General features: G+C 46.4%; 1 protein-coding gene and 1 long non-coding RNA gene across 2 annotated transcripts in view; one reads left to right on the forward strand and one right to left on the reverse strand.

The window, feature by feature from the left end:
* Window positions 1–525, reverse strand: part of LOC126489407 (uncharacterized) — a 17,799-nt gene extending 17,274 nt beyond the window's left edge. Inside the window, exon 1 of the long non-coding RNA XR_007588915.1 lies at window positions 436–525. This is a non-coding gene — a long non-coding RNA (uncharacterized lncRNA). The remainder of the gene's footprint in view (window positions 1–435) is intronic.
* Window positions 526–1,157: 632 nt separating this feature from the next.
* Gabre (gamma-aminobutyric acid type A receptor subunit epsilon) lies at window positions 1,158–19,998 on the forward strand. Its single transcript, XM_050123661.1, has 9 exons — window positions 1,158–1,284; window positions 4,801–6,476; window positions 6,846–6,913; window positions 12,059–12,279; window positions 12,978–13,060; window positions 14,292–14,426; window positions 17,509–17,661; window positions 17,787–17,986; window positions 18,207–19,998. The coding sequence occupies exons 1-9, from the start codon at window positions 1,229–1,231 to the stop codon at window positions 18,591–18,593; spliced, it is 2,979 nt and encodes a 992-aa protein (XP_049979618.1). The 5' UTR covers window positions 1,158–1,228; the 3' UTR covers window positions 18,594–19,998.
* The last annotated feature ends 233 nt before the right edge of the window (window positions 19,999–20,231 follow it).

Below are 20,231 nucleotides of genomic sequence, written 5' to 3' on the forward strand. Positions count from 1 at the left end.
AGAAAGAAATCCCCATGAAAATAAACAGGTAGAGAGCAGTGCTTAGAACATGACAAAGCAGAGTGATGCAATAGGGAGGGTGTGCAGAGGGTTTAGTGGATTAGTGTGCTTTAGCAAAGCCTCTCCTAGAACCTTCAGGCCTACAGTGCTTTCTGGAGCAACAGGTGAAGGAGGATGCTGCTAGTGTCCAATAAGAGCTTGCCATGCAAATTTCTGAAGTCAGTTCAAAGGGTCTATGCAAAAGAAGTACTCCAAGAATGCTGGAGATTCTTGGTATGCTACCTCACCTCTAGGCTTTCTCATTTCTTCCTTTGGTATTCTCTAGAGCAGAGATCTAAGAAAAATTCCCCTGCCCTATTGCAGAGGGGCAGTTTCGAAAGCCTCCTCTGACACCCAGGCCCCAAGCCTGAACAGAAAACAATGTTGAGTCCATACCCCTGAGGGATTCAGTCTTCCAGTGAATGCCTTTGCCGGATCCCCAGCTGGTGACTGTTCCCTTGCCTCCTGGGTACACTTGGAATTGGCCTATAGATGGAATCAGATCAGAGGTTACTAGGGAGAAGCCCTAAACACCTCCTCCTGCCTGCACTGAGGGTGGTACTGAGTTATCCAGCTTCCTTCAGAGGCCAGCAGATGTGCTCCAAAGGGCTGGAGGGTGTGGAGCAAGACCAGGAAAAATCAGCAAGGCTACGGGGGAAGATGGGGAAGAGCAATGGGGCTCAACAGGTAGTAAGGAAGAACACAAGGACCTCAGAGCCAATCAGGGTTTTGGAAGGGGTCGCAGCAAAGTGCCCCCCCCCCACCCGCCCTCCTGCGCTCGCCTGGCCCAGCCAGTGGAGGCTCCCCAAGCCACAAGCGCTAGCGCGTTTTCCCCAAGCCCAGGGCCTCACGCTGCAGGCTCGCCTCCTCCTCACTCCTCCCGCCCCCCGCCCTGGCTGTCTGGCAGCGCCGCAGTGCTGGCTGCTGGGGGCCCTGGCGACAACGCTCCCTCCTCTCCACCCCCCTGCCTGCCCGCCCCAGCCTTGCTCCCCGCTGCCGCAGTGCTCACGTCGTCGGAGATTTCCATCGGGGCTTAGGGGGCGGGCCCACGGTGAGGAGGGAGCGCGGGCTGGGGCGGGGCGAGTGGGAGGAGTGAAAGTTGGAGCCCAACAAAACCATCCACCTCTCTCTGAGCGGCCAGACCTGCGCTGCGACCTCAACACAGGTGGTCGCGCCAGGCAACGCCGAGATGTTGCCCAAAGTTCTCCTGATGCTCCTCAACATATTCCTGGCTCTCCAGTGGAGGTGAGTCTCCATCCCAACACCCGAGAGCCCACTGTGTCCAGCAGGCTTCCGGGACCCCCGGGGTTTCTTGATCCCAGCTCCCGCTGTGCCAAGGCGTTATCCAGATGGCAAAGCCAGCCTGGACCCTTGTCCCCTCGACGCGCACCACCCTCCCATGTGCCCCCTTGTAGGAGGGCGGGCGTCCCGGGCTGACAACGGGGAGCGCGGGGAAGGTAGGTGGGACTGTCTGATTTTGGCGTCGTGGACTCCGGTTGGCCCTCAAAGCCCTGGAGCGGGCGGCCAAGCAGCAAGAGCACCTGGTTCCCTTTCACAGTCTACGCAGGAAGAGGGGAAAGGGCGCGTGGAAACATCTAGAGCTAGCGCGTACAACTCGGGGTGGCTGAAGACTTTGGGAAGGTGGCTCCTGGGCTAAGGGGCCTGAAGTGCCTCGAAATGCTTGAGTGTTTCCTATTCTGTTCACTCTTGCTCACATTTTTCCCCCGGAGCGCCTGCTGAGTACTAGGCAAGATGCCAGGCAACTCTGACTTTACTTGTTTCCCCATCCCGTCGCATTTTCTTCCAGTCCCAGGCAGGAGCCTGAGCCTTGGTTATCTCAGTGTTCCCATCCCTTCTGCCTCCCTTTTCCCAAGGCACCCTGCTTGGTCTTGGGGGCAGACCTGAGCCAGAGGCTGGAATATTTATCTTTCCTGAGGTCTGTGGTTTGTGGCCTGGATTTCTAGCCCCCTCCCTTTTTCTGTTTTCCCTTGAGCAGCCAGCCTTCCCCCATTAATCCCCTGACCCTGAGCATTGGTAAAAAGAGTGTTCCTAGGATTTCTGGCGTTTTACGGTAGAAGATGATTGCTTCGTGTGTTTTTGAATTCCCTTTTCTTTCTTTTCATTTTGGAGACTGTTTTTCTGTGGTGTGTGAGCTGTCAGAAGTTTCTAGCTTCTTCATCTGTCGAAGTTTCTAGAAGTCTCCATGGCATTTGGCTTGGGTCTTTTCATTTGTTTGTTTTGAGGAGGGGCAATGTGTCTTCTCTCCCCACCCCAGGTTATAGCCCTTCAGGGAGGCATATGTGGCTCTCTGCTGACTCCCTGGTGCCCTAAGGTGAGGCTGGCCTCTGCAGGGGCTTGGTAAATGTTTCTAAATGGGAATTAGCAATTTCTTGTTATCTATGTCCCTTTAGATGGAGTTTTTCAGGGACCAAAGATGGCTGAGGATGAGGGAGGGGGCGTGAAGAAGAAGGGAGGGAGATGAGAGGGAAAAACAGCCCATCCAGCGGGGGTGGGGGGGAACAGACACTGACGTGTGCACACACTGTCAGCATGGCAACCTGTGATGTCAAGAAAGGGGGGGGGGGTGGCAGTGGAGGGTTTTGGACCAAACTTCTGTTTGATCCAAGCTCAGCTTCAAATCAGATGTATGATTTTGAGCACATTTCTCCCCTATATGGTTTATCCATCAGTAAATTGAAAAGACCAGCATTTTTGAGAAAAAAACCCAGGGCTCCCTTGCTCTCATCTTCAGCCAGATTTGGAAGGTGGTAGCGCAGAGCTTTAGTCTCATGCAGGATTATCACATTTGGAGGGCTGTGGATGTTTGAAAAGTTTCCTTGGAAAATCCCACTAGGCCAATGTGCTTTTCTAAGCTTTATTCTTTCTAGCCTTGAGAAAGAGCTTGGTGGCTTTTTGGAGATGGGTATGGATTCACAGGAGCTTCTTAACCCCAAAGATCTCAAGGTGTGGCTGTTTGTTTACACTGACAAAATCAAATTGAAGGATCACCTCCCCACACTCATTATTTTCCTTGAAGGCCTAGTAGAGGGACTCTGATCCCTATTGTTGGCCCTTTCTCTTCGGAGACCTAGGGGATAAGCCTCTAGATGCCTCGGAGACTTAAAAAGCCTTAGAGAAGAAGACATCATCTAGAGATGGTATTTGAAAGTGGAAATGCTTTTCCCAAACCCAGTCCTTACTTAGCCCACTATGGGAATTAGCCATTTCACAAATGAGAAATGGCTCTAGCTTAGCACATCTGTATGCCAATTAAACTATTCTAAAAGCTCAGAACACTGTAGGAAAAATATGCACTTTTGATGCTCAATTGTCTGTTCCCTGATCTGCAGCACAGGGACCTGCTCATCCTAGTATCTTGCTCCATTTTAGGGATTAACTTTGCCTGGTAGCTTCAAAATACTATTTTACAAGTGTAATACACAAATATGAAAACGCAGCGATCATAAATGAACAATAGCTCAGTGAATTTTCTTAAAGTAAGCATGATTAGGTAACCAGCACCTAGATGATAAGGAAACAATCTCCCCTGCCGCCCCAAGCCTCATCAAATGTACAGACTTCCTCAAGGAAACCGCTCTCTTGCCTTTGAACATCAAATGTTAATTAGTGCTGATATCTTTTTCAAATGCTTTTAATTGTATTTTTTCAAGGATATATAGTAAACTGTATTTCCACATAGCCACAATCAACCTTAATATTAATGAAAAAACCAATGGTCAATTATTTTCTCTGCCCCCTATCTCTAACCACCCATTTTATCATGGATTTTTTTTAATGAATAACTCTCAGATGTTATATCATTTTGTATGTAAATATTGTAGTCATTAAGGGCTACAATAAAATATCATTATCACAGCAAATATTTAAGAATGATTTATTCATGCTTCAGTTATTCTCTACTATATAATTTTTATAGTTTTGGTTTTAAAAATCAGGACTCAAGTGTTATCTACATATTAGCCAGTGGGATTTTTTTTTATTGTTAAAATGCCTTCTTACCGAATTTGAACCCCTATACAGAAAGTTTTTGAAATAATTAGCCTACAACTGATAAGCCATCACAAAATGGGGGCCCTTTCATCCTGATCTCTAGCAGTATGGGGACTTTCATATATTAACAAATGAATTTCTAAATTGTGGTTGTTATTAAAAATATTATCATTATTATTGCTATTGTCGTTATTGGCCCTGGTACCTAAGATGCTCTCCTATTGGTTATCCATTTCCTGGGTCCAGTACACAGGATAGAGACAGCCACAAAGCCTGCCTTTCTCCACTCAGTGTGAGGATTACGGAACCATGCCAGAAATTTTCAGTCCTATCTGCTTGCAAGCTTTCCTCAGTAGCTCCTAGCCTTTGGCTTGCCCTGTCCTCTCAGGTGCTGAGGCTCAGGCAGTTGTAAGGCCTAGGTTAGTAACAGCACACAGCAGCTGACTGGCCAAAGTTCACGCAAACCATGCCCACCTACTTGATTGTACACAAAATGGCCTCTGAAAATTTAGTCTGTTTGTTGTTGACGATTTTAAAGTAAAGAATTATGAAAGGAGGAATGCATACAAAGTCACCAAAGAGCAATAAGATTTAAAAGGAATTAGCAAGTTTCATTTGTTAATGCCTCCTCAGTTACTGTCACTATTCACTAATTAAGCCTTGCCCTGTAAATATTTTGGTTTCCTCCTGTCCCAAAAGACATCAGGCTGATTAGAGGGTAGAACTTAATTTTTTGATCATATATTCTAGGGTTGGACCTCACGTTGAGCTGGAGAATAAGCACCCTGTCCAAGAAAATGTAGTCTTCGGCCCTCAGCCTAGGCCTGTGCCTCAGGCTCTGCTTGATCCTGAATCCCCTGCCGATGGTGATGTAGTCTTCGGCCCTCAGCCACAGCCACAGGCCAAATCCCTGGGCCATGATGATGATGTAGTCTTTAGCTCCCAGCCTCATCCTCTGCCTCAGCCTCAGCCTCTGCCCCAGCCACAGCCTGAGCCAGAGCCTCAGCCGCAGCCCCAGCCCCAACCGCAGCCTCAGCCCCAGCCCCAGCCCCAGCCCCTGGCTGGGCGCCAGCCTCTGCCCCAGCCCCTGCCCTGGCCCCTTCCTCAGCCCCAGCCGGAGCCGGAGCCAGAGCCCCAACCCCAGCCTGAGCCCCAGCCTGAGCCTGAGCCTGAGCCCCAGCCTCAGCCCCTGGCTGGGCGCCAGCCTCTGCCCCATCCCCTGCCTTGGCCCCTGCCCTTGCCCCATCCCCAGCCTGAACCTCAGCCTCAGCCTGAACCCCAGCCTGAACCCCAACCTCAGCCAGAGCCCCAGCCTCAGCCCGAGCCCCACCCTCACCCTGAACCCCAGACCCCGGGCCAGCTCCAGGCTGGACGCAAACCCAGGCCCAGGCCCCAGCCTGAGCCCCAGCCGGAGCCTCTGCCCCAGCCAAAGCCTAAGCCGGAGCCCCAGCCGGAGCCTCAGCCCCAGCCGAAGCCGGAGCCTGAGCCTGAGCCCGAACCGGAGCCCCAACCGGAGCCCCAACCGGAGCCTCAGCCCCAGCCGAAGCCGGAGCCTGAGCCTGAGCCCGAACCGGAGCCCCAACCGGAGCCTCAGCCCCAGCCGAAGCCGGAGCCTGAGCCTGAGCCCGAACCGGAGCCCCAGCCGGAGCCCCAGCCGGAGCCCCAGCCGGAGCCTGAGCCTGAGCCTGAACCGGAACCAGAGCCAGAGCCCCAGCCGGAGCCTGAGCCTGAGCCTGAACCGGAACCAGAGCCAGAGCCCCAGCCAGAGCCTGAGCCTGAGCCCGAACCAGAGCCAGAGCCCCAGCCGGAGCCTGAGCCTGAGCCTGAACCGGAACCAGAGCCAGAGCCCCAGCCAGAGCCTGAGCCTGAGCCCGAACCAGAACCAGAACCAGAGCCAGAGCCCCAGCCGGAGCCTGAGCCTGAGCCCGAACCAGAACCAGAACCAGAGCCAGAGCCCCAGCCGGAGCCTGAGCCTGAGCCTGAGCCTGAGCCCCAGCCAGAGCCTGAGCCAGAGCCCCAGCCAGAGCCTGAGCCTGAGCCCGAACCGGAACCAGAGCCAGAGCCCCAGCCGGAGCCCCAGCCAGAGCCTGAGCCTGAGCCTGAGCCCGAACCGGAGCCAGAGCAGGAGCCTCAGCAGGAGCCCGAGCCAGACCACCAGCCGCACCCCCAGCCGCACCCCCAGCCGGACCCCCAGCCGGACCCTCAGCCAGATCCTCAGCCTGACCCCGAGCCTGAACCGGAGATGAAGCCAGAACCCCAGTGCCAGCAGGAGCTTCAGCCTAGTGGAAAGAAGCTTCCAGCAGAAGAAACACAACTTGCTGCTGACTGCATGACTGGGGGCTCAGGAGAGAACCTGGCAAGAGCTTCTCGAATCCTTAACACCATCCTAAGTAACTACGACCATAAACTGCGCCCTGGCATTGGAAGTAAGTAAACAGAAGAAAGCCCTCTCCTCTCTGAAGGAAAAGCAGGTTTCATATGTGGTTTGGGCAATGAACCTGGGTTATATATAGGTGGAGGTGCCACATACAGGAACACCTTGGTCTGATGCACCAGGTAAGCCACAAGAACTCCTTTAGGTCAACACTTTCCCCTTCTTTTACCCTCAGTTTTTCCAATTCCAAAATACGATTTATGGCCTGAAGTTGTGTGTGTGTCTAACCTTAAAGTCCACGGGGCTTTTTGTGAAAGAACAAAGGAAGTAGGGTTGGCCCTCTCCCCTCCCCTTTGATAACTCCCTCCTTGGTGCTATGTCTTTATGTGACATTTACCCTGTACTGCTTCTTACCTTACAGAGAAGCCCACTGTGGTCACTGTTGAAATCTTTGTCAACAGCCTCGGGCCTATTTCCACCCTAGACATGGTGAGTACAGAGCTTTGATGACAGTTTTTCCTAGACTGGGCACCGAATAAGGGGCCTGCCACTTACTCTTGCTTTCTGCTCTTTGTGTACTACGACAAGAGGTAGGTTTCTGTTGTTGTTTGGGGGATCAGGTGGGGATTTTTAGCCACAATTAATATAAGAACATGAATGGAAAAGGTAAGTCCTTTGCTGCCTGAAGAGGACCTTTGGAATTGTTACTCGAGTTTTTCATTCAAAGTAAAAACAATAAAATAACTTAAATACCACAATGGAATGTCTCTCTTTTGTCTGATTATTCTGATAAACTTAAATCTATAGCTGCCTTTTCTTGCTGTCCCTATAATTTTTCTTAATCCTTTTGTCTCCTTTCCTTTCCACTGTTATCAATATGATCCTCAGCTAACCTTCAGCATCTTCTATTTGAAATATGTAAATATATCCTTGCCCAGCCCTAATGAGTAAGCTTCCTCAGTGATGTGCCTCTAGTTTTTTCTTTTTTCCTATTTGTTTGTTTTTGTTGTTCTATACATTTTTTCTCTGCTCCCCTCCCTCCTCTATATCCTTCTACCTTCTCCCATGACCCCCATGATCCCAGTTTACTAAGAAGATCTAGTCTTTTTTTTCCTTCCTATTTAGATCCATGTATGTCTTTGGGTCCTGTTTGTTGTCTAGGTTCTCTGGAGTTGTGGATTGTAGGTTGATGTTTCTTTGGTTTTTGTCTAAAAGCCAGTTATGAGTGAGTACATATTAGTCTTTCTGAGTCTGGGTTACCTCACTCAATATGTTTTTTTTTCCTAGATCCATCCATTTGCCTACTAATTTCAAGATGAGTTCAACCCCACAATCTAGCAAGTGAAATAATCACACAGAAACTGTATTAATTAAATCACTGCTTGGCCCATTAGCTTTAGCTTCTTATTGGCTAACTCTTATATTAATTTAACCCATTTCTATTAATCTATATATCACCACGTGTCTGTGGCTTACCGTGTAAAGTTCCCAGCTTCTGTCTCTGGTGGTGGCTCCATGGCATCTTTTTGACTCCACCCTTCTTTCTCCCAGCATTGTTTAGTTTTCCCCACCTAGCTAAGTTCTGCCCTGCCATAGGTCCAAAGCAGTTTCTTTCTTCGTTAATGGTAATCACAGCACACAGAGGGGACTCCACATTACATGCCCTTTCCTATGACTCTTCTTTTTCACCCCATTGAAGTCCATAGACTGTGACCACACTATATTATGCAAATACCAGGACAACCTTGTACCACAGAGGGGGACTTTTGTTCAAGTTTGAGATGCTGTTGCTCTACTTTTTCACTCATTCGGGGTCCAGCTTGGATAACATCTTGTTCATGACAATTTCTCTGACTCACATAGCAGCTGATTAATCCCTTCATACACCATGCCTGTCTCTGGGCATTCACATTTTCATGGCTCACAAGTAGCTTATCTTCTTATCTCAATTATTTCATGGTAACTAATTGTTTTATGTTGGTCTTGGTCTCTCTGTTATGAACTACTTGATGCTAAGAACATAGTATATGGTAGCTGACCAAATGAATTACAAAAGATGCTCTGCAAAATTCAGATGTGTAGTATCTGACAAAGAAGGGTTGTGATTACCAGCTCCATAATGTCCATGGACTTGGTTTGTCCAAAGGTAGAGCCAGTTTTAACATACTTAAGCCTAATAAGCACTGTGTGATCTGGGTGAGTTCAGAGCCTTGATGTTGAGATGGGTGTTCCTGATAGACTCGGAGGTAAGTAACCTTAATGGAATGCACGCTGTTTCCATAGAGTGAGTGAAAGAGTAGCTCAGAATGGCTTTTTCCTTTTTATTATGCTCTTTCTCTTTATTATACCACTCTAAATTCTAGCAAGCTGACTCTTTTCTTTATTAGTAAGCTTCCCACCTTTACCTAGTTAGTGTTGGCTAAATTTCATAGCCTTATAAGGAGAGACCACACACATTGATAAATACAACAAATGATCTAAGTTGTTTGGCTCTGTATTCTGAATGTCCCATAAAACCAAAGAGCAGTGGCAAACTTGTCAGGCAATTTGTGTAGGTTATAATTTGGGGGAACTAGTTTCTATTCTCCACGAGAGTACTTGTGGCAGCAGGCCATTAGCCCCACTTAAGCGCCATCTCTCCTTGTTCAACATCTATTAGTCTCTCTAGCACTAACTTCGCCTGAGCTTCTATTTATGCAATCTAATCATCTGTAAGTCACTCAGCTAGATGTCATACACAGAGCTGGGTCAGCATAGGACCAGGAGCCTGATTTATTTAACTTTTAACTAATAAGACTTTTTAAACCTTCTAAAGCCTTATATGATACATAATTCCCCCAGAAGTTTCAGTTTCTACATAGTTCTACATAATTCAATAAAATGGGGGGGGAGGGGTCCCTGTGTTTGTTCAGCCTGCTTTCTTCTAATTCATTTGCCAAGGAGAACATAGGTGTCTAGCATATGATTCTGCCAATGCTCCAGCATGGATTATCTCTGTTGTTCTTTGTGGCAGTCAAGTTCTCTTTTCTGACCTCACCATTTGAAGCTATTGATCGTCTCAGCAAGATTTGTTGGTCAAAGGAATAGCAACCCAGTCAGTGGAGTTGGTGAAGTGGATATTTGGCCCCAGTCACTGGGGCAGGTAGAAGAGGAAAGAGAAACCTAAAACCATAGCATTGTAATAAAATATTTCTACTCCCTTCCTTGTTTACCTCTGAAAACACCCAGTCTGACCTTAAAAGCAGTGACTAGTCTGAGAAAAACTTCCTGGTCACAGTATCCCCTGTTGCTAATACTGGCTGGCTCTTACTGTGGTAATTATTGCAGGTGATTCTAATTAAGTCAATTCTGAAACACAGCTTTTCTATTTTAGCTAAACTAATCTCTAGTTCCCTGTCAAACTGAGGGAAAATTGAATCGCAAACCGTTAGTTATATGTTGATGTATGAGGAATTTATAATTGCTATCTTCTTAAAAAACAGTGGCATATTTCTTTTGAATATTGTATAGCAGACCTCCAGCACAGCTGCAGGAGACGCAAGTTCCCCATCACCCACCATACAGTGCATGTGCTAGGATGCAGATGAGACTTGGCCAGCTACTGGGAAAGTGCAAATTCTTTGAAGGCTCTTTGTGAGGGTAGATGGAGTAGGGCAGGACAGAACATGACAGGGCAGGGCTGGGCAAGATCAGGAGTTCGGCATTATCTGCCAGCTTTTCTAGTTTATTGTGGTAAAAACATTGCCCCTTCTTTTCTGGCTACCAGCAGTTGAGTGACTGCTTCCACAACTTATTGCCCCAGTGCAGTAAAGGCCAGCAGGGATTTCGTTCCCTTTGCTCTGGGTCACAGTGTCTTACTCATGATGAACAAATATTCTACCACTGAGGTATGTCACTGGCCTCTTTTTGTAAATATTTTGTAACGTATGAGGCAGGGTCTTACTCGTTTTCCTAGGCTGGCCTTGCTTCAATCTAGCCCAGGTGTGACCTGAACATTTCATCCTCCTTCCTCAGCCTCCCAAGTATCTAAGATTACAGGCCTGTGTCATCAGACCCATCTGATACTTGTTCTTTGGTGCCAGATTATTCAGGAAAGACCTGGGGAAGTTGGACTTTGATACCCAAAGGGCATTTTTGTGGTGCGTGGGAATAAAACAAATGATAGGGTAAAGATAGGGTAACGGTGCTCTGAGTGGCAGGGCCCTGTACCATCAATGGCTGTGGAACTTTGCACATCTTATCTGGGTCTCAGTTTGTCTTCTAAAATAAATTAGGCAACCTGCCCTTAATTGTGCTGCGGCATAGCTCTGGTGCTTGCTTCAAATTAATTACAATTGTATCGCCATCTGTGTATTGGCCTACAAGCCTCAGCCACGTAAACTTCTTGCTTCTTGTACGTCTTAATAAATATCCTCCTAGATGTTTAAAAGACAGTTTATGGGATCCATAATATGGAGAGACCACATGATCATGGAACTATCTATTCATGTGCACACACTCTTCAGAGATTATATGGGCACTTATTTGAAAGGAAAAATAAAGCAAAGCACAAACATAATTCTCCTTGTTAAAAAATGACAATAGATAGACATTTTTCTTGTGAGTCAGATCGCTTCATTTTAAAATATAATTCTGTGAAATGAATGGTTGGGTTTAATTAATCGCTGTGTGCCATGAATAAAAGCTGAAAGGGAACCTTTTCTGTGTACAATGAGTTGTGTGTGCTTATGCATTTCTGAGCACTTTTGAGCTGGGATATTTGGTTTGTAGTGTACGGGCTGAACGAGTGTTGAAAGAGTAGGAGCAGCACTATGGCCCTCTATAACTACAGTGACTACTGAGCTCAGCTGTGTAGTGACCCACCATAGCCCAGGGATTTATTGATGAAGGCAATGTGCATATTTGAGAATATTACTCTCTTCTCAGAACACATGACATTGGAAAATGCCTGCATCCAAACATATGTTGCTTTACTCTTTGTAGTCCTAGGTGGATGCAACTTAAGGGTCTGTCGATGACATGAGGCCTTTGCCTCCTGGTAGAGAGAGGAGAGACCACAGTGTCAGCTACAGACGGCAACAAAGCTGTTTGAGGGGGCTTCCCACGCAGATGAGGCAGAATATTTACAACTTTGAGATTATCCCAGGCTTTGTAACAAGATCCCATATCAAACAACAAAACAAAAGTGATGAAATGTCACTTCTGGAGATTCGTTCTCCAGAACAGGATTTACACTTCCTTTGCATTCTTCTACAAGGCACAAAGGAGTTTTGTTTAAGAAAGTAGAATGTAGCGAACTCATTTGTGGCAACCCTTTCTACAGTTCTGAGCTGTGGAAGAATAGCATTAATCACTATAGAATGTGGGGACTTAACTCTCTTACTTGTGGCAATTGAGCACGATGTGACTGATTTCTTGGCTGTGTTGTCTGAGACCCTTTCAGTCATGAGACTGAAAGAACTGGGTAGAAAAAAGGAACTCCATCCCTCTTCTGCTTTTTGAGCCAGTGTACTGTGTATTCTACTATGCTGTCTTCAGGGTTCCATGTTAAGTATTAACAAACATCCTATTTGCATGTGACTATCCCTTGTCTACTTGCCCCCAAGTATATGGTTTTCTGTCCTTTCCCACCAGGAATATTCCATTGACATCATCTTCTACCAGTCCTGGTATGATGAGCGGCTTCGTTACAATGACAGCTTTGAGACCCTTGTTCTACATGGCAACGTGGTGAAACAGTTGTGGATCCCGGATACCTATTTTAGGAATTCTAAGAGGACTCATGAATATGATGTCACCATGCCCAACCAGATGGCTCTTATCCACAAGGATGGAAAGGTGTTGTATTCAGTTAGGTATGTCAAACCTTTAGTGTTTCATTTCCTAAGACTCTCTCACTCTTTCAGAAAATTTTAGCTAAGGACTCTTAAGTAGATATATCATCTTGAATAATATTCCTAAAAGCCTGTGCAATTTTTCTAGACCAGGAATTCAATCTCTTCCTATGCAGATATAGATACTGAGATCTTAAAATAAAAGATACTGGTTAAATACACATTTCAAGTTTGTGACAAACTTGCGAGCTTTTCTTTGCCCCACAGTCCTTGAAGATGCCAGCATGACTGCATTGCCTGGACAATTCCATCCCAAGTGGGCACTGTATATAAGGACACGTCCACGGTGATGGAATTGTCCAGGCAAAGTAGAAATACATCGGTGAAGAGGTGTCAAGAATAGGCTACATAACTTGAGTGCCTGGAAGGAGATTCTCGTATCAGCAGTGTGGGGCATGTGGGTGCTGAAGAAGAGCAGAACACAGAGCACTAGGCTGAGCAAGCAAGAATGACCAATCTAGTCGGGTCCATGTGCTTCTCTGATGATGGAGCCCAATAGTCAGATATTAGAAGATCTTCTTCCCTCTTTGTATCACTCCTTTGAGCTTTTTGTCTTAAATTCTACCGATGCCATTCATTGGAGGTGATCCCCTGGTCAGTGTAGAGTGAATACCTAAGTGCCCAGAGCCAGCCTAACAAGGCTCCTTTCTCCCTTCCAGGATGGCCATTGATGCGAGCTGCTCACTCCACATGCTCAAATTTCCAATGGACTCTCACTCTTGCCCTCTGTCTTTCTCTAGCTGTGAGTACCTTCTTAGGTTTCTGGGGATCCAGAGATATGCTGGGCCCCTCTTTTTCTCATCTTTACCTTTTACATTTTCTGCTTCTGCTTTTGTTCCTGTGACAATGCCAAGGTTGCTGCAAGCCTCCATCTTCCGTCCTCACCTCCTTTCCTGCCAACAAAGCTGTGTTTGCATTACCTTGGCTTTATGTTGGATTCTTCCCTTACCCCTGCGTTACCTTAAGCTAGTCCCCTGCTTCTGAAGTGTATGTCTGCTTCTCTCCATTTCTGCCTTGATTCGGGGCTTTATCATCTTCTGCTTAAACTTCTGCAACATCTTCACTTTGAAACAGAACATGTCCTAAGATAAATTCATTGTCTTTTCCCAACTCCTGCCTCAAAAGCAAATGTGTTGCTTATGTGTTGCTATTGGCCTCATTGAAGGACACCATCACCCACCCAGCTGTCCAAGCCAAGAACTCTGACACTCCCCTCTCGTTAACCTCCCACATCTACTCAGTGCACACATGCTGTTAATGTTCCCTCTGAATCTCTTTCGATCCCACCTATTTCTCTGCTTTCTGAGCTCTCATTCCTGCCTTTGCTCACTTTGTTGTGTCTAAGACTGCTACACTAGCATTCCATAAGCGGCAGCATGCCAACATGCTTACATTAGGACCAGAGTGACCCAGCTAAAACCCCATGTAAACCAGGTCACTTCCTCATTTCAAATCTTTCCTTAGCTGTCATGGATCAATTCTAAATTCCTTAAAAATCAACCTTCATGACCGGACCCCTGCTGCTTTCTGTGACAAAATCCTAAAATTTTGCTGTTTCCATGTTCCCCTCTCTGTGCTTCCCTTTCACGCTTTTCAGCCACATCTATATGGAGGATGTTTACTTTCCCAATTTAAAGTAAAGCCTTTTCCATGTGTGTCCCCAAGTGAGTGATCTTTCCCTACTTTGCCCATTGTTCTGTGGACAGCTCCAAAAACCCCAGCTGTGTGGCCTCACTCAATGAAATGTGAGTGCTGGAGGGGTAAGTTCATGGCTTATTCTTCTGTGAATTCAGATTCACAGAGCAAATGTGCTTATTGAATGGACTCCAACAACCAGGCCAGAGACAAGGTCCAAAAGCTCGTGAAGCTAGCGTCAAAACTCCAAACCATGGCTAAAGCTAACACCGTGCTGGTGGGCCACTCCGCTGAACTTCCCAGTCTCATTCACTCCTCTTTTCCATGTTGATTTTCAGTTTCCTATGACGAGCATGAGATGATCTACAAGTGGGAGAATTTCAAGCTTGAAATCAATGAGAACGCTTGGAAGCCATTCGACTTTGATTTTAGAGGAATGTACAACAAAACTGAAATCATCTCCACCCCAGTTGGTAGGTGTCCAGAGGGAGCTCAGGTTGGGCAGAGTCTGAGGAAATAGTACCAATACCTGGAAATGATTGTCTGTATAAATGCTATGTAAAGAACACATGGAAACATTGTGTAGGACATCACTTCTCTCTTATACATGCTAAGTACTTACAACTGTTTGCAGAGGAAACTGAGACTTTATAGCTATGTCTCAGTCTTATCTGCAAAGAAGTAAGTGCTTTGCCAAGCCCCTTGCAAGATGAGGTAAGTAGATTCATTTTTGTGACTTTTTAGACCCTTTGGGTTCAATGTCTTTCTTATGTCACTGGTTTACTTAGACAACGTTGGAGAGGAGGTACTTGTGTGATTTATCTTCAGTCAGAACTAATCCAGGCTGGTTGAGTGGGAATCAAGTTCCACCCTAGCAGGAGGGAGAAGGGGAAGCTAGCATAATGATGGCAGCTAGTGAGGGTTGGAGGAGTCTGCAGGTAGTAGTAACTCAGCTGCAGCACAGAAACATTATCTTAAAGAAGCAACTGTGAAAAGCAGATTACCACCAAAGACTTCATAGTGAAATTAACATAGGCATGGTGATATTTTTATTTTCTGATCTTTTCCTAACAAAGATGAAAGGGGCTGATTCTGGGTCTCTTAACTTGTAGTTCCCGAATAGATGTGAGCATCTTTGCTTGTGTTCCTAGGTGATCTGAATGAGGAGCCAAGGAATCTTCCCAGGGTAGCTCTGAGAGCAACCCTGGACCCTCTTCACATGTACTGACAAGAAAGTGGATGGAGCAGGTCACCCAGCCAGCCTTTTGTCATGGGGAGCATTTGGCTTTGCTACTGTGTATTGACACAAAATCTGCTTTTGCCACTATTGGTCACTGGGTGAGGGAAGCTCACGTTTACCCAGCTAAAGCTTTGCTTGCATAGTACTAGGCAGGGGATGGACGCTGTTTTTACAAATGCTTTTCATTTTTCATGGGGAGCTCTGAGAAAGCTACTTTGCTTCTTTTGGCTTTGGGATCCTTGCTCTTCTACTAGATAACCATGGGCCTGCCTCTTAGCTCTCTGCCCCTCAGTTTCTCCAGGTAGATGGAAAGACCCATCATCAGAACTGTCAGAGGAGACAAGGCTCATGGGCTTTCAAGTCACTAGTGGTTCCGTTTAGTAGATGGTTTGCACATTGTTTCAAAATGGTGCCCTAGTGACTACAAAGCCCCAGAGCCAAGATCATCGGTAAAGCAAAGGCAGTGGGTAAGCACCAGCTCTCCCTATGGAGACAAGAATAGGTCTTTTTTCTCTTCTGCTAAAGATAACCTATTCTTAACTCATGCTTTCTCCACTAACAGGGTTATCTTTGAAACAGATCCCAACTCTCCCAGTTCAACCCTGAAGCAGTTCCTTCCAGCTAGAACGCAAATATACTCATCTTTCAGGGTTTAGAATGCAGCAATGCCCTACAACTTGGGCCACATTGGACCTTAGAGCAGAGTCTCTGCTTCAGGAGCTTCTTAGAGCCCTGCCTGTAGTAAGTGAGCCATCCTTTACTGATGGTTGTTGAGCCTCTGAGGAAATCTTGCCATGATCAGGAGTTTAGCATCTTGCAAAGAGACTTCTTCCTTTTCTAGATAGTTCTTCCTATCAGCAAATTCTTCTTATTCATCTGTAATGAGAATCTCTGGGATGTTTACTCATGAACCTAGTTCTTTTCCCTTACAACTATCCAGTTTAGCCTAACTGACATCATTCGTCCACTATGTCAAATTTAAAGGCCTAGTGCCACTGTCAGAGCTTTGCTTTCTTCTGTTCTATTGGGACTATGCTCCCCAATTCCTTCTCTTCTCTTTCTCTTCAATGTCTTCAGTTCATGAATCTTCTAGACAGTCTTTTTAATTTTGTCTTTTTGACAGTGCTACTAACAACCATGATCTGGACAAAAGCAGGTAAGAGCAACAATCATCTTTAGTACATTGTTTTGTCTTGGCTGCCAGCTCTAGACATCTTTCTTCCATTGGTTTTGCTTCTTCGCTCATCAGAAAGAAGGAAACACATGTTAATATCCTTCTCTTGGCAAATTTCTAACTTTTAATAAATTAGGAAATTTCTTCCTTAGAAACTTAAAGAACAAGAAATCCAACAGCATAATAAATCTTGTAACAACCATATAAACTCAGATGTGAAGGGAGTTTTAAGTCACAGTCAAGACTCCAAGGCGGAAGAGCTAATAATTTGATCACTCTGGCTAATAGCATAGCGTGGTCTGAGGCAGTGCTGGAGAAATTCTAGTGTGAAATATACTGCTACTCTGGAACCAAGTTTTCCACTGGTCCCAGAGCACTTTTTGCTGTTTCTCACAAGAATATAGAAACTTTATTCATCCAATGTCAGTGCTTCTGACGGCTGGAGAAAAGGCCCACTCCAGACTTGCCAGCACCTGGTCTGTTTCCTGGAGTGTCTTCAGTGTAGACAACTAGTGTTGGAGTCTGCTTTCTTTCCAGGGTTATTGCCCATGGGTAGCAAACATCACTGAATAACACTACCTTCCATGTTATTCCAGGCATGGTTGGTTACGGGCTAAGCTGAAGGCTTTACATGAGCTCTTCCTGGTAGGGACTTGAATGTCCACATAATTCAAAGTCACAGAAGTCTATAACATCACAGAAGTGTAAATTCAGGGCTTGGCTTCACCGAAAAGTCATAGTTGAAACAATTTAATATCCAGTATCACGTGAAGAGTAAAAAAGATGCTCTGGGCAAACCAAGTATGGAGTCATAATACCAGGAAGAGTGTTAGAGACAGCCTGCATAACAGAGTATGCCAGCTGGAGCTACAGGTTTCAGCAGCTTTTAACAGATCCATTGCTATTGAGAGGAAGAACAGTTAAGTGAGAGGATTTATTACTACTCTCATGCTGACTTATCTCTCAACTGGCCAGGTGTCTTAGAGTAAGTCTCCCCTCTGGGCTTCTACTGGATTGCATTGAAAATAGTGTGTCTTTATTCTAGAACTCTGGTAGGATGTCCTTGAGCTGGACAGTGGAATCCAAGATATATATGTGGTGTTAGATGTCAGGCCAGAGCGGTGTGTTTTATGTCTTTCAGGTGACTTCATGGTCATGACCTTCTTCTTCAACATGAGCAGGCGGTTTGGCTTCATTGTCTTTCAAAACTATGTCCCTTCATCTGTGACCACAATGCTCTCTTGGGTTTCCTTCTGGATCAAGATAGAGGCTTCTGCAGCCAGGACCTCTGTAGGTAAGAAAGTATGTGATTGTATGTTTGGGCATGTGTCAGAAGAAAAATTCTTGTTTCTGCTATCCTGTAAGCAGTTTAATGCATAGGACAGAAGCTTAGCCCACTTTCACTCCTTGCTCTTATAGGAGTCAGTTCTGTAGTCACCATGGCCACGCTGGGCACCCTTTCCCGTAAGAATTTCCCACGAGTCTCCTATTTCACAGCTTTGGACTTGTATATTTCCATTTGTTTCGTCTTGTGCTTCTGTACTCTACTAGAGTTTGCTGTGCTGAACTACCTGATCTACAACGAGACGAAACGACAGACTTCTCCAAAGCTGTACCATGTAAGTACCAGCTGTTGGTGTGGGTAGCAAAGCTTTAGATGAGGGTACTAGCTTCCCAAGTGATTGGAAATTCCCTGGGGTCGTGGAGGAAATAAACCTCCTGGTGTGATGGTGGAAATCCCAGAGGGCCCAGAACTAGTATGGCAAGTGTAGTTTCTAGAAAATTCTAGTCTTGATTCACATCTCCTTGACTGTTTCCTTCTTTTTTTCTCTGTTTCAGCTTGCATCTGGTAGCCATGCTAATACACGTACTCGTGCTCGTGCCCGCACCCGTGCTCGTGCCCGTGCCCGTGCCCGCCAGCAGCAGGAAGTGTTTGTGTGTGAGATCATCACCTATGACAGGAATGCTGAAGAGGAGCATCAGTATTGCCCAGTCCAGCAGTCAAGAAGACCCCAGTGTCCCCGGAGGCGATGTGACAGGAGCTTTGTGTGCTTCAGGATTCTCAGGAGATACCTCTGCATGGTTCCTGGTTGTGAAGGCAGCACCTGGCAGCGGGGCCGCATCTGCATCCATGTTTACCGCTTGGATAACTACTCGCGCGTGCTTTTCCCTGTTACATTCTTTTTCTTCAATCTGCTCTACTGGCTGATTTGCCTTAACCTGTAGGCTCCAGCTGGTAGCTTATGGGGCAGCCTCCGCAGTTCCCCAGGAGGTGTCAAGCCCCTTTGCCAAGGGAGTTGGGAGATAACAGCAACAGCATCAGAGGTACCTAGAGAGAGTTTTTCCTAACCTGGTTCCCAGTGCAAGCCTATAGAGAGTTTGTCTCTACTGGCCCTCTCCCCCTTAGCCTGCTCACTCAGTCTTCTCAACAGCCTTTCTCAAGTAACGGCCCACCTCTCTATTCTTCAAAGAGTATTCATGATGCTCAGTGTGCCACATTTGAGCAGATAAGATACCTCCTAATGGTATTAACAGTTACTGTCTTTCCCCAGAAGCCCATGCTTCCCTTAGTGATGATGCTAAGGGGCCCAGCTCAGGCTCAGCCCCAGAACGCACAGAGCGACAACATAGCAGGAAGAGGGTCCCCACCCTTAAGTCTTTAAGTCAAACCATTAGATTCTTGTTTTTTCCTTGACCTCCCTCCCTCTCCACACACACACACACACACACACACACACACACACACACACACACAATCTCTGTAGAAGGTGAGGAACAAGCAAGAGGGCATATTTGGGAAAGTAACTCCTCTCTGTTGCTGTGCCATCTCCATCTCCCCACCTGCCTCCATCTGCAGTACCAATTCACTTCCCTTCATCCAATGGGTATCTATTTGTGTGTGAAATATTAGTAATTTCCCTTGCTTTGTATGCCCCTTCTTCCTCCTCCTTGACCCTTGTGATTCGTTCTGTAACTTCCCAGTGACTTTCCCAGCCCTGATCCAAGTACTAGGCTTTGGTGACTCACTGGGACCAAGAAACTGAGTACATTGTTTGGCAGCAGCCATTAGCTGCCACTGATTGGTGCTCACCTCAGGCACAGTCTAAATGTTTGACTGCTTTCTTGGCCCCTGGACCCGAAAGCCAGTCCACTGCCATCCCTGGGGCGCTCACACAATTGCAATCAATTGAACTCCCTTAAATTTATATAGACTTTTCCCTTTGGAAAAACACTTTTGACAAACCATTTCTATTTGGAGTCTCGTTCTAGCCCCGTGACGTCTTTGGGCACAGTTTGTTCTCCATTTGCAGATGGCAACCTTGAGGTACAGATTTCTATGTGACTGTGGGTCTTGCTGAAAGCCAATTGAGTGCCCCCTTGTCACCTGCTAAAAGCACATGGCAGGGCTAGGAAGCTTTGATCACCATGACTCAATTTTGTTTCCCCTGCTGGCACCCCAGTGGCAGGGCATGGAGTAATAACAGCCCCCCTGAAGCGTGGACCTGCTCCTAAGTAGGCCTGAGGTAACCAGACTGCTCTGCAGGTTGAACCCCTGCCTCCAGTAACCCAGTGAGACGAGTTTGTACGTGTCCCAATGCTTGTATATGCTGAACAGAATCTGTGTCTGTACTTTGTGGGGGGGGGGGGGGGGATTGGGAAATCCATCTGCTTTTCGTCACTATCATCTGTAAAGGGGAAATATGTAAATAAAGCTATCAGCAAAGCATTCAAGATGTGGCTGATTTTGCTCCTCTTCTTCCAAGCTTATTTTTAATTAAATCTATTGCTTGACATGAGAGGATCAAATAATAGATAATCTTATATACATACAAAAATCATTCTGATCAGGATCATGCCCAGCAC

This window comes from Alexandromys fortis, unplaced genomic scaffold, assembly GCF_014885135.2.
Source record: "Alexandromys fortis isolate MF-2015 unplaced genomic scaffold, M_Fortis_MF-2015_v1.1 scaffold_206, whole genome shotgun sequence".
NCBI classification, from domain to species: Eukaryota; Metazoa; Chordata; class Mammalia; order Rodentia; family Cricetidae; genus Alexandromys; species Alexandromys fortis.

Excerpts from the sequence above, each read along its gene's own strand:
- Gabre (XM_050123661.1), top strand. The coding sequence starts at position 1,229 with ATGTTGCCCAAAGTTCTCCTGATGCTCCTCAACATATTCCTGGCTCTC. Across the intron at positions 6,914-12,058 it reads CTATTTCCACCCTAGACATG|GAATATTCCATTGACATCAT; the intron begins GTGAGTACAGAG and ends CTTTCCCACCAG. Across the intron at positions 17,987-18,206 it reads CTTCTCCAAAGCTGTACCAT|CTTGCATCTGGTAGCCATGC; the intron begins GTAAGTACCAGC and ends TCTCTGTTTCAG.